Source organism: Hyperolius riggenbachi, chromosome 2 (assembly GCF_040937935.1).
Source record: "Hyperolius riggenbachi isolate aHypRig1 chromosome 2, aHypRig1.pri, whole genome shotgun sequence".
Taxonomy (NCBI): domain Eukaryota; kingdom Metazoa; phylum Chordata; class Amphibia; order Anura; family Hyperoliidae; genus Hyperolius; species Hyperolius riggenbachi.
Window position 1 is genome coordinate 199002951 of NC_090647.1, and position 14155 is coordinate 199017105.

The 14155-nt window shown below is 43.2% G+C and overlaps 1 protein-coding gene across 1 annotated transcript in view; it reads right to left on the bottom strand.

The window, feature by feature from the left end:
* Positions 1-14155, bottom strand: part of ITGBL1 (integrin subunit beta like 1) — a 293679-nt gene that overhangs the window by 41654 nt on the left and 237870 nt on the right. Inside the window, exons 8-9 of the mRNA XM_068265254.1 lie at positions 11034-11150; positions 1113-1259 (exon numbers count right to left, since the gene is read on the bottom strand). Coding sequence (XP_068121355.1) covers positions 1113-1259; positions 11034-11150 — 264 coding nt within the window. The remainder of the gene's footprint in view (positions 1-1112; positions 1260-11033; positions 11151-14155) is intronic.

Below are 14155 nucleotides of genomic sequence, written 5' to 3' on the forward strand. Positions count from 1 at the left end.
ATAAACTATTAAAGCTGTGAAGCGCGGAATTTTAAAACATGGCCTGGTCACTAGGGGGTATAAACCTGTGGTCCTCAAGAGGGTAATATATTAGCTTAACACTTAATATATTAGTTGTAAATACCATTCAACATAACTTCCGGCAGGACAGAAATCTCTTGTACATCCAGAAATATGGAAGAGTGACTGACCATGGCGTTAGGAGCCTCCAGTATTGGTCAGCTCTCCAAAATGTCATTACAGCATTTGTGGTTATTTTTTTTTATTTTTTACATTTTCTATCTAGGCTCAGTTTAAAGTCATTTTCTTCTGTATATTTTGTAGTTCCATAAGGTGGTATAAGTTTTTTGAAAAGGCTTTGAACACTTTGATAATTAAAAATAACATGAATGTAGTTTTCTATGAGAATATATTTCACACCTTTACAATGCCTTGAGGTGTAATTACACTGAATACCAAGAGTGTGCTAGCAAAAATATGAAATAATAACGTACACTATATTAATATACAAAAGCTAGAGCATTTTCTGATTCAGCTCTGTGTCTTTTCCCCATAGATTGTTGATTTATATATACAGACAGGAGACATAGCAAGCATGACTTTGTGCACAATATATATATTGTGATGTTTATGGAATGAGACCCCAGTGGCAGCAGTGCAGATTCTCTATGAAAAGAATACACTGAAAATTAGAGGCCGGATATCTAGAATTCTGTGCCTACATACACTGAAGGACATCATTTGTACTGAGCAGTGACAGGAAGGTGACAGAGATGAAAAGATTTGACGAGAAGTTTTCAGTACATTGTTTACCATCTTCTCATCTGTATTGTGTCCAGCTGCCATTCTGCTGCTTCTTTGTCCTGATGATAACATCTAAATGAAATATATATTATTGAAAGCTTTCTTCCCTCTTTACTGGTATGAATCAGAGCAAGGTACTATTGTGTGGGCTCTGTACTCCTTGTCTCCACCGCTGCTAAAAGGTACAAGTGGTGCAGAGCATAAATGCAGGGGGGAAAAAAAGAGTTGCTTCCGATCTTGTTTTGCAAAGGAACATTTGACTGACAACATAATTACCAATGGATTTTTGCAGCAAAGGAACCACTTACCTTTCCCAGAACACAGTATGCCATCGGATGATTCACACTGGCTCTTGCTCTCTTCTTCTGTCATATTACATTTTCTTGCATGTTGACACAATTTTCCAAACCAGCCAGCCTCACAGATGCATCGACCACAGGAGCAGGTACCATGTTCTGAGAAGACCAAAACAATAACAGAACAACAGGTTACCATTAAAAGCCAGCAATACACATAAGAGATAAGTTGTATGTGCGTGTAGGATAGAACTAAATGACTTCAAGGCTTTTTATTTCCAGATCAGGCCACCAATGAACACTAGTGATGAGTGTATTCAGTTAAATACAGTTACTCAATTTAGGCTCATATATAATAACAATTTATACATTCAATTGATTTCATCTAATCATCCATAATTTTGCTTAATTTTTGCATAATTTAGCAGTGAATAGCAAAGGAAAAAATGCAAAGGAAAATGGTTTTTAAACTCAGAAAAATAACAGTTTAAAATCGATTTTCTCAAAAACGACGAGATCTTTTTGAATTTTTTTTTTAACTTGTACCCACTATTCTCTTTAACCTGTGTTGCAGTTATGGTGGCAGTGGCCTGTATGAGGGCTTTGCTATTTACCACTAAAGTCGGCACAAAATTACGAAAATATTATGCAAAATTATGAATGATTACAACTACAGACAAAATGAATTGCAATTTTTTTCCTGATATTTCGCATTACGATTCCACACTGTAATTGCACATTTCAATGCGAAATTACGTCTATGGGAAGTTTGTGCTCATCACTAATGAGCCCCCAGCCCAGCAGAGCTATTGATGCCTATGAAGAGCCAAGGGGTTGGAGATGTTATTCCCCATACTCTTGATAATGTGGAATGCATTAACAGTAACTTTGTAATATGACTATTTAGTGTGTTTTGCAGTGTGTGTGTGTGTGTGTATGGGGGGGGGGGGGGTGTCGGAGGTGAGTTGTTACTTATTTGTATGTTTTGGGGATGAGTAGAGAATGTGTAAGAATGCTGAGTGTTATCTTTGGTGCAGCAATGACTGATAGTATCCATAGGGAATATATGAAACAATCGTATTGATTCACAAAACGTCATTTATGTGGTAGATGCACGAAATGTATGTTCAGCAGGAGTAGAAGGCACCCAACGGACATTTATATAACTATAAAGGTGGGTAACCCGCTGATGCCCACCTTTGTAGTTATATTATTATCAGTGATTGTCCATTGGGCGTCTCCTACTCTTGCTTTGCATCCTTTCCTCATCCTTGATCTGGGATCCAGTTTATGACCATGACCATATCATAAACCCAACCTTTGGGAGCTGCGACCCATATAATCCTGAAAGGCCGAGTGGAGACAGTACTTCTACACATGCTTATACGGTGGCCACTGGAATAGAAACCTAGACTTGTGAGTACCTTATAAACGTAATCTTCATTCCAACATCTTTTGACATACTACTCACGATTAGGCTCCCGGCGTCCCAGTGTTTTTTTGTCTCTTCTAGAGATGGCTCGAACCTCCGATTTTCGGTTTGCGAACTTTCGCAAACCGCAATAGACTTCAATGGGGAGGCGAACTTTGAAAACTAGAAACACTTATGCTGGCCAGAAAAGTGATGGAAAAGATGCTTCAAGGGGTCTAACACCTGGAGGGGGGCATGGCGGAGTAGGATAGACGCCAAAAGTCCTGGGGAAAAATCTGGATTTGACGCAAAGCAGCGTTTTAAGGGCAGAAATCACATTGAATGCTAAATTGCAGGCCTAAAGTGCTTTAAAACATCTTGCATGTGTATACATCAATCAGGGAGTGTAATTAGAGTACTGCTTCACACTGACACACCAAACTCACTGTGTAACATACCGCAAACAGCTGTTTGTGTAGTGATGGCCGTGCTGGACTGGTGTGCACCATGGCGAGAGTGCAGGCCGTGGCAGTTTTCAAGCCCAATGCTTTAAAACATCTTGCATGTGTATAAATGAATCAGGGAGTGTAATTAGAGTACTGCTTCACACTGACACACCAAACTCACTGTGTAATGCACCACAAACAACTGACAGGTACCGAACAGGCACAGTGACACTGCGTGCGCTCACGTAGGTAGGTGGGTGCACTGAAGTGAACAACAGGTATTAAGATTAGCTCTCAAAAGAGCTGTTGAGGGGTGCTTTTTTAGCAATAACAATCAGCCAGGAGCAAGCTAACAAGCCTACAAGAGCCTAACTAAGCTTTCCCTATGAGAGTCTGCGGCAGCTATCCCTTCTCTAATTACTGCAGGTACACGAGTGAGTCCAATGCCTGACGTTGCCTGCCTTTTATAAGGGGGGGGGGTGAGGCTCCAGGAGGGAGTGTAGCCTAATTGGCTACAATGTGCCTGCTGACTGTGATGTAGAGGGTCAAAGTTGACCCTGATGATGCACTATGGGGGTGAATCGAACTTCTGGAAAAGTTTGCGGTTCTCCACGATCGCGAACCACGGATGTTCGCCGGTTCCCGTTCGCCGGCACACCATTTGGGCCATCTCTAGTCTCTTCTACAAGATTTTATGAAATGTATGTTACCTTAAATGTAAGGTACAGAACTTCAGGTAAACCCCCCAAATTCTAGGTTTGATGCCGCATGCTGTATGGCGTTGGTTACAATGGGGGCAAAAATCTAAAGAGGAAACCCTGTCATTGGTGAACTGGCTTAATAGAAGATTCTGCAGTGTTTTGCTACCTGATGTTCTCCATTAAAAACATATTTTTATCACTGTCTGTGGTACAGATTACTATATTCATGTTATTGAACTGGTTAAGGACTCTGGGAGACTCTCTAGGAGACCATAGTTTGAATCTTGGCTCTTCCTATTCAGAAAGCCAGCACCTATTCAATAAGGGGTCCTTGGGCAAGACTCCCTAACACTGCTACTGCCAACAGAGTGCGCCCCTAATGGCTGCATTAATTCTCAAGTGCTTTGAGTCAGACAGGAGAAAAGCACTATACAAATGTTGGAATTATTATTGATTTGGCCACTTCCCCTAGCACCTACCTTTGTCTGTTTAGAGTCTCTCCAAAGATAAGCACAACTTCGCTTTGCTTTTGGGCAAGTAGGCAAGGTCACATGAGATTATGGGTGGGGGGGGGGGGTTAACAATGGATATAGCATAACAGTTCGAATGAATGAATCAAGATAACTTAAAAAAAACACTCAAAAGACATAGTACCTTACTAAGTATGCTTTGTTTGGTAAAATGAATGCTATGTATTCAGTGCTTTAAATTACATATACAATTTCGCTCAAAATGACATCCTAAAAAGCAGATTAAAACACAAAATTGTAATAAAGTGTAGCTTTGAAATTGCTCTATAGTTTTGATATGTTAAAATCTGTTGCAATACCCCCTCAGTTAGATTGCCTAGTTATGGAGGCCATTATAGTACACTTTAATGTACTGCTCTCCTCTAAAATAGACCCCCCTCTATTTTAGTACCTTTAGGGCACTTTCATATGGGCACTGAAAGGCGGTGAATTCAGGTAACGCCACCTCATGCCAATCATTGCCTTGTGCTGAAAATGCTGCCATTTGGCTGCATTTTCATATTTTATTTTTCAATAGTTTTTATTGAAGTAAGAATCTTATACAGAATAATAAGCAGTTTGAGTTGTGTTTTTTTTTAACATTTCAATGAGTTGGAAAGTTGTTAACTCATTATCAAAATTTCAACAGGAAGGGAGTTATACAGTTAAGAAGCGGATGAATGATTAGTAAACTTCACCCAATATCAGATTGTAAGAAGATGACAATCTAGTAGGGTACTAACAAATGTAAACAGATACAAACATGTGAACCAATAGGAACAGAAAAATGTCAACTATCTTCCCTTAGAGAGTGAAAGTGTGTCTGCAAACTTGACCTTGTCCAGACACACTTATCACTGTATGATCCTAGCTTATCAGAGGAGAGGAGGGGGGGAGAGGACGGGGTATGTTTGTTTGTTAGGTAGGAGTTATGAGTAAGGGTCAAGTTGTTTAGATGAGTAACAGTGTCTTTAAGGTCCAGGAAATTTTTATTGGTGGTAAAGTTGAGGCAATATATCCTGCCAATTTATGTCAATGTCAAAGGCATAATTATTGGGGGGGAGTGTTGTTTACTCTACGTAGATATTTCTCCATTTTGAGGTTGTAGTTGGTTAGGTGAATTAGCTGAGGTAGGGAGGGAGGGGATTTCAATAGAATTCCAGTTAGATAGTATTAGTTGGCGAGTGGCACATATTATATGATTGATTATGATTCTGTATCTGGGAGGGAATTTGTCCATGTCTCTTAAGAGTAGGGCGATTTGAGGAGTTAGGGTGAAGGATGATTGTGCAATATGAATTAAGATTTTTTCGCTTAACAGCCAAAAAGGTTGTATAATTGGGCATTCCCACAAAATGTGTAGAAGGGTGCCATGGTTCTTGCAATTTCTCCAACAGAAAGGTTAATTATCTTTGGAGATGGTGGACATTATTCTCGGTGTTATGTACCATTTACATAGGATTTTTTGTGATGTTTCTAAATGATTGATACATCTGGAATTTTTATTAGTGTCGTTAAAAGTTTTCTTAATTTTTTTAAGCAATGGGGGTAGTTTAAATCTGTGGCCCAAACTTGAATACATTTATCCAAGGGAGATGGTATGGACAGGGCCGGCCTTAGGTTTTACAGCGCCCTGAGCGAAGCCTGATTTTGGTGCCCCCCTTCATCCTCTTCGCATACACAAGCATTAACACACACACACACACTTCACCTTTTCTCCTGAGAAAGTCTTTCCCAACCTTTTCGAAATTTGACACATCACGCCAAATGTTCAGATCGCCGTGACACACAGGGCCTGATTTGTACTTTTTGCCGCCCAAGGCCCACTATTACCAGCCGCCCTGAAAAAGAAGTATCCCAACCAAGACACACACTAGCATGAGCACACACCTTATAATTTTTGCAAGAGCAGCTGGGTTGCCCAGTGTAGGTAGCCAAATGAGCCCAGTATACATAGCCAGATAATAATAAAAGATTATAGTAATATAGGGGTGGATCATACACACACACACACACACACACGAGAGAGAGAGAAAGACAGAGACAGATATAGGAATGGATGGTTAGACATAGGGATAAATAGATAATATAGGGATGGATGAATAGGGAGAAAGGGATGGACAGACAGACAGGTATATATATATATAGAGAGAGACAGAAAGACACAGATAGGGATGGATGGATGGATGGATGGATGGATGGATGGATGGATGGATGGAGAGAGACAGAGATGAGGACACAGATAGGGATGGATGAATGGATGGAGACAGAGAGAAAGACACAGATAGGGATGGATGGATAGAGAGAGAGAAGGACACAGATAGGGATGGATGGATGCAGAGACAGAACAAGGTCCTCCAGCACTCAAGGCTGAGACACCAAAGGGCACCCCTCCATCCCTCCCACCCCAGCCATCACACACTGATTGCTATTAAACTAAGAGGCGCCCAGGGCCCCCAACCCCCCCAAAACCTTAATCTCTAGTTATTTGACTTGCAGTTACTGCCATGTATCTCCTTCTCTTATTTCTCCCTGCTTCAAACACAATAGGGGAATGACAGCTGAGTGAGTTGTGGGCCCCCTCCTACACTGCACCCTGAGGCTGGAGCCCCTCTCGCCTTTGCCTCGGCCCGGCCCTGGATGGATGGATGGATGGATGGATGGATGGATGGATGGAGAGAGAGGGATGAATGGATGGATAGAAAGAGAGAAGGACACAGATAGGGATGGATGGATGGAGAGAGAGAGAAGGACACAGATAGGGATGGATGGATGGATGGTGAGAGAAGGACACAGATAGGGATGGATGGATGGATGGAGAGAGAGAAGGACACAGATAGGGATGGATGGATGGAGAGAGAGAGAAGGACACAGATCGGGATGGATGGATGGATGGAGAGAGAGAGAGGGATGGATGGATAGAGAGAGAGAAGGACACAGATAGGGATGGATGGATGTACAGAGAGAGGGACACAGATAGGGATGGATGGATGGATGGAGAGAGAAGGACACAGATAGGGGTGGATGGATGGATGGATGGAGAGAGAGAAGGACACAGATAGGGATGGATGGATGGATGGAGAGAGAGAGAGAGAAGGACACAGATAGGGATGGATGATGGATGGAGGCGGGAGAGAGAGACTGGGCACTCTGGGGGAGCTGGGGCGATGTGCTCCTGCATACACAGACCTGTGGGCTGCATCAAAACAAGTTTCCCTCACTCGTGGCTCCCTCCATCCCCGGCACTTAGACTGCCAGCCCTGTAGTTCAGCGGTGGGTGGCCCAGCAGCATTGATGACGGAGTGAGTGAAGCCGCTGTATACTTCAAATACAGGAAGTGCTCATTCAGGAAATTAGTACTTCCTGTATTTGAGGTACACAGCTCCACCACTGGGCTCCCTCTGTCATCACTGCTGCCAGGTCGCCCACAGCTGAAATAACAGAGCTGACAGTATGTGTCGGAGATCGGAGGGAGCCACGAGTGAGGGGAATAGAAAGCCCTGCATATGCGCCCTTGGAAGCCGGCGCCCTGAGTGACCACTCCGGTCGCTCAGGTCAAAGGCCGGCCGTGGGTATGGACAGGGAGAATTGTTCGTACCACATTGATATACCAGCTTTTAGGAAAATATGGGATTTGGAGTTATTCCATAATGCCAGGGGTATTTTTTTTTGGCTACTAGGGGAGAGATTCTGTGTAAATGGGCTATGCATAAATAAGTATAGAGGCAGTTGTGTTTTAAACCAAATTTCTGTTGGAGAGAGGTAAACAAAATTAGTTTACTGTCTTGTAGTACGTAAGTGATGCCTAAAGAAATCCAAGGTTGCAAGTCAATATGGGGAATTATATATGAGACTACAGATAAAGGTATAAGGGTTTAGTCATCTCTGAGGCTGAGGGTTTGAGTTTAAGAATTTCTTTCCAAGCTGTAATGGTAGTCGAGATAGTAGGGTGATTGATGGGTTGGTTTAGGGATTTAAACAAGATTAGAATAATAATGTGGTGAAGGGGAATTGGGGATAGTTTACTTTCTAAGTTAACCCATGTCTTTGAGGATGGAGTATTCCACCATTGTTTAGACATGTCAAGAATAGAGGATAGATAATATTGATAATATTGGTAGGGGTTTTGGGGAAGTTAGAGTGATAAAGGAAAATGTTCTTTTCCTCTTTTTCCAGATATAGTGAAGTATCATGGCTCTTAAATCTGTGAAAAATTTAGCAGGAATGTGGATTTGTAGTGTTCTGAAGAAATATAACATTTTTGGAAAGGTGGCCATTTTGAAAGCTACAATTTTTCCTGGTATTGAGAATTCAAACTGTCCTAAGTGTTTAAGCTCCTCGTTTATGGTTTTTAGTAAGGGGATAAAGTTAATTGTGTAAAGGTCTTTTGTATGGGGTGTGATTTTGATACCAAGGTAAGGAATATCCTTACGCAAGCAGGCTATTGGTGGGTGCGCCCGTCGTGTCTGCCTGCCCCCCCCCCCCTGCTCGCGGTGGCCCTGGGGTGGGGGCGCCGTGTCCTGTGGTCGGATTGGACGGCGGTCTGCACTTAGCTGCAACGTCATTTACAGAAGGGCACGCCTCCTGAAGAAGCCGGCAGAGCCGGCGAAATCGATCGAGGACGCCGTCCTCCACCATGATGGTGCCACCTCCGCTCTCCCATGCCATCTGACTCAGGCCCCCGGCTCCCTTCTCCACACAACCACTCCTCCTTGCTCGGCCGAACCTGAATGGAGCCTCCCTCTGGTCACACTTCACCACAAGCTGCTGGAGCCTCTCATCGGAGGACACAGTAAGAGCCCACTGGGCACAGGCTTTGCTAATCAATTCAGCTGCAACTGCTTGGCTGTACAGAGATGTTACTAATGTTGTCCATACATGAACCTCTGCTTCAAGTGTCCTGTCACTCCACATGACTGACTGATCTGCATATGCTATGCTTGCTACAACAAGATATGCCATGCTGCATTGATACACGCTGAACTTTTGCTTCATGTGCCTTGCTATTTTGTTTGACTGGCTGGACTGCATATACTATGCTCGCTACAACAGGCTATGCTATGCTACATTGATACACCCTGCTGTGGTGGTTCCTGAGCTTATGGAGACATGAAGAATCTAGTTTGCTCTGCCGGGCTGGCTTGTGTGCATGGGCTGTGCTGAATGCAGGACCCTATGTGATGTGGAGAAATCATCCATTTTGATATTGAGGAGCACACCTGTGGGCAATGATTTAAGTGGAACTCTTACAGAGTAACAAAAAATTCCCTTTGGCAACTCTTTCAGGGTCATTCCAAGACCAACGAAACTGTTCATCACATCACATTTTTTGAAACTATTGGGACGGTTTTTGCTGTCTCATTGTTTTGTTTTATAACTAGAGGCTGCGCAGCCATAGGACCTGTTCATGTGCACATGACCTAAAAGAGTATTTAGTGGTTAGGAGTGGGAGGTTTTGGGGTTCAGGGAACGGGCCTGGTTGATGTGGGGGATGGGTTACCATGGTGGAATTTTATCTTTCATGTTTTAATATTTTGATAATTAGTAAGTGCCAAATAAAGTTTTGTATATTTTTTTGAATAAGGTTTGTTTGTACTCAATCAGGTCATACCCCTCCTTTATTCTATCTCACAGTTTGTTCAATGTAAGGAATATAATCAGGAGCCCATGGGATGGGGAGACTGGCTGAGATTTAGTGTTTCAAGTTGTCAGAGATATGAATCCCTAAGAGTAGTGATTTAGTCTCATTGATCTTATATAATGACGCTGCTGAGAAAGCTTGTAAGGTTTCCCATGTGTGCATTAGGGATGACATCGGGTTTGTTAGAGATAATAGGACGTCATCAGCAAATAAGCTGATTTTTTTGTGGGGGATTATTGATGATGCCAGAGCCTGTTATAAGTGGATTGCTTCTGATTGATTCAGCCAGCGTCTCTATCACCATGATGAAAATTAAGGGGTATAAAGGGCATTGGTAATGAGAAGTTGTTGAGAGAGAGAAAACCTGATACGTTAACCCGGGCTGATGGTGATTTATATAAAGACATAATAGCATTCAATATATTATCTTTTATACCAAATTTGGACAATACAGCTTGAAGAAACCCCCAGTGGACCCTGTCAAACGCCTTCTCCGCATCCAAAGCTAGAAGCACCGAAGGCGTCCGACAGGAGTCCAGGTAGTGGACAGTGTTAATGACACTTCTCGTGCCGTCTGAGGCCAGGCGGCCTTTAGTAAATCCAACTTGATCTGGATTGATTAGATCAGGAAAAATATGGTATAAACGATTTGCTAATATTTTGGAATACATTTTCAAGTCACCGTTCAGCAGAAAGATAGGATGGAAGTTGGAGGGTATGGTGGCATCTTTGCCTTGTTTAGGTATGACCGTTATTAATGCTTGTGAAAATGCTGCAGGTATGTGGCCAGAATCCATGAAGTTATTAAATGCTTGGTTAGTCTTGGGGTTAAAATAGAGGAAAAAGTTGTGGGTTGGGGCGTCATTGGGTCAGACTTGAGGTTATATAACGAGCTATAAAAGTCCTTAAAAGCTTCAGCTATTTCTTGAGGGTTGTAAATGCTACGTTTTGTAAAAGGATGAGTGTGCATGTTAATATTGTAATTGCACCCAAATGGGGCTAAACTGCCCGACAAGTGCACAGCTCAGCCTACCATCTGAAAGAGTCCCAAGTTATAGAGCTCCTTCTGTTATCCCCCCCCCCCCCCCATTATACTGTACTTATACAACTCCCTCTATTGTAATGCCTCCATTACAGTTATGTCCTGTTTCCTATAGAAACCACTGTATGTGACATTTACAGGTCATTGTACATGCAATGCAGGGCATAGTGAGCGTAGACTTACCTCCACAGATCTTGCCTTCTAAGTCTTCACACTGACGATCATCACACTCACAATGCTTCCCATAGACTCTGCTGTCTCCAGGAGGGAAGCAAGTACACTGGCCACACTCACATTTTCCTGCAAAAGGATATGTACACATCAATACAATCATCTTCTGTAAAGCACCAGATCAGTCCTGCATTCATTAATATTTATGAAAATTATTAGGCAAGTCAACAACAAATTGTTAGCAACAACAAATTATTAGCAGCACTTATTCTGTTAAGAAATATAGGAGGAACATGGAGGGTGCCATATTTATTACTAACTGCCTGATGGTCATGCTGATGGATTGGTGCATTAGTGTCTCAGTCACCCACCTAAAACAAGCATGCAGCTGGAGGCCAAATTAAACTGTTGTGAGGTAATTTTAAGAAAGCTATTGTTAAAGATTCTTTGGAGAAATCCTTGATGTTTTGGGAAAACTGAGGGCAAAAGAAGAGGAGTACAAAAAGAGGCTAAAATGGATAGACAGCATTTGTGAAGCTATAAATATGCCTATGCAAAAGCTTAAAGAAGCAGAGACATCTGGCGTGCAGATGTACATATGGTCTCGAAGAGTCGGAGTCAACTGAACGAATGAGGAGGAGGAGAGTTGTTAAAGAGTAAATTTACAATCAATCAATCCTCTTCTAATATAAAGTTTTTCTTTCAAATCCCTTCCAAGCCCCATGCCCAGGGACGGATCTAGACCAAGTTGCGCCTGGGGCAAGGTCAGGTTTTGGCAACTATGCTCTTATCCCTACTGTTCGAGGATGGCGATTTACTGAACTCCCCCATGTGGTGACCCTCCCCCCCCCACCTGCAGCCATCCCCTGCCCGATGTAACTATACACACCGAGCCTTTGATCCTGCAGGTGTCACACAAGCTCTGCAGCTCCTTCTTCTCTGTCGGGACACAGACACGTGGGTTAGTGACATCACCAAGCAGAGTGTCTGTGTCCTCAGCAGGGAAGACAGAGCCACAGTGCAGGCTCCGCGTCACACTCCCGTGCCCGCCTATCAATGCTGCCAACTGCCAAGTGTTTATTTCCCCATCCAAATTTTGCCGCCTTTTTAAGGGCTATGTGAAGTTGGCCCCCCTACAATCAGCACAAATAAAAGTTCTAGCATGTTTGGTTAGTGCTACGTTTGTGCCCGTTTGTGCCACAAAAATAAACATTTGTGCTGCTTTTGTTTTAAAGATAATAGCAATTATCTTTTTCCAAACGATGACATCACCCAGCCCCCCTACAAAGGCGCACGGACACAAAAGTGGTGTCGTTGGTTAGTGCTGGGTTTGTGCTCATTTGTGCTGCAAAAATCACCGTTCTATCTGTTATCGTTTTTGAAATATTAAAGGTTTTTTATAAAGGTCAAAAGTTCACCCAGCCCCCCTACAACAGCGTACAGACACGAAAGTGATGTTGTTGGTTAGTGCTGGGTTTGTGCTCATTTGTGCTGCAAAAATCACCATTCTATCTGTTATCGTTTTTGAGATATTAAAGGTTTTTTATAAAGGTCAAAAGTTCACCCAGCCCCCCTACAACAGCATACAGACACGAAAGTGGTGTCGTTGGTTAGTGCTGGGTTTGTGCTCATTTGTGCTGCAAAAATCACTGTTCTATCTGTTATCTTTTGAGATATTAAAGGTTTTTTATAACAGTCAAAAGTTCATCTAGCTTCATTCACTTCACTATTGAGATGTTTCTGGTTTATTTAATGTACAGATAATGCCCGGTTAACAAGATAGGGACTGTAGGTTCATTCTTCTATGTCCCCACCTCTGTTTGTATCCCCTCTGTGTGCCTCTGCTTGTGGACCCTCTCCCCTCCTGTGCTCTGTAACTCCTCTCTGTCTCTGTTTGTACCCCTGTGCCTCTGTACCTACTCTGTGCCTTTGGTTTTTACACCCTGTGCCTCTGTCTGTACCCCCCTGTGCCTCTATTTGTACCCCTGTGCTTCTGTTTGTACCCACTTGCCTCTTTTTGTGCTCCCTGTGCTTCTATTTGTACCTCCTGTACCTCAGTGTGTACCCCTTGTGCCTCTGTACCTCAGTGTGTACCCGCTATGCCTCTTTTTGTACCCCGTGTCTCTGTTTGTACCTCTGGTGCCCCCCTATGCCTCTGTACCTCTGTTTGTACCCACTATGCCTCTTTTTGTACTCCCTGTGCCTTTGTTTTTACACCCCGGTGCCTCTTTGTCCAATTTGTCCACTTGCCGCATGCACCCTTTTTTCCTGCACCCTAATCCCCCGGTTAACGAACAAGATAGGGACTGTAGGTTCATTCTTCTATGTCCCCACCTCTGTTTGTACCCCCTCTGTGTGCCTCTGCTTGTACCCCCCCCCCCCCCCCCGTGCTTTGTAATCCGTCTCTGTTTGTACCTCTGGTGCCCCCCTGTGCCTCTGTACCTCTGTGTGTACCCGCTATGCCTCTTTTTGTACTCCCTGTGTCTCTACTTGTACCCCCAGGGGCTATGGCTTAAAGTATTAGAGGCAGAGGATCAGTAGGACAGCCAGGCAACTGGTATTGCTTAAAATGAAGTAAATATGGCAGCCTCCACATACCTCTAGCTTTAGCTCCCATTTACGTTAGAATAATACTAGGGAGTGGATAGCCACAACTAGAAGATACCTTGTATCCACATTTATATCTTGTCCATACTTGCTATTCTTCATGCACTACATTGACCAGAAGTAGCTAATGTTGTTTTACCTGTTCACAGTCAACAGTTGGCTTGTTTGTGCCTTAAATCTGGTTAAATGGAATTATTTTGTTACACTCTGTATAATTTAGCAAAATAAAATTTCCAACCTTTACTGCAACTTGTCTCTCGGCAACTGTCGCTAGTCCGGCACGTGTCTCAGCTTGTCTATGCGGACTAGCGACAGGCAACACTGTGAAGTGAAGGGAGCATCCGGCCGGGGGATGCTCCCTTCGGCGATAGCTTCCGCCACATCTATGCCCTGTAGCAGAGACGTGTAGACAGCTGTCGCTGCTGCAGAGCTGTTGTCTAGCTGTCGTCAGCACGTCCCCTGTGCGCTGGCGACAGCTACAATTGTAGCCCATGTGTATGGGCCTTTAACTTTGCTGTGTCTCTGCT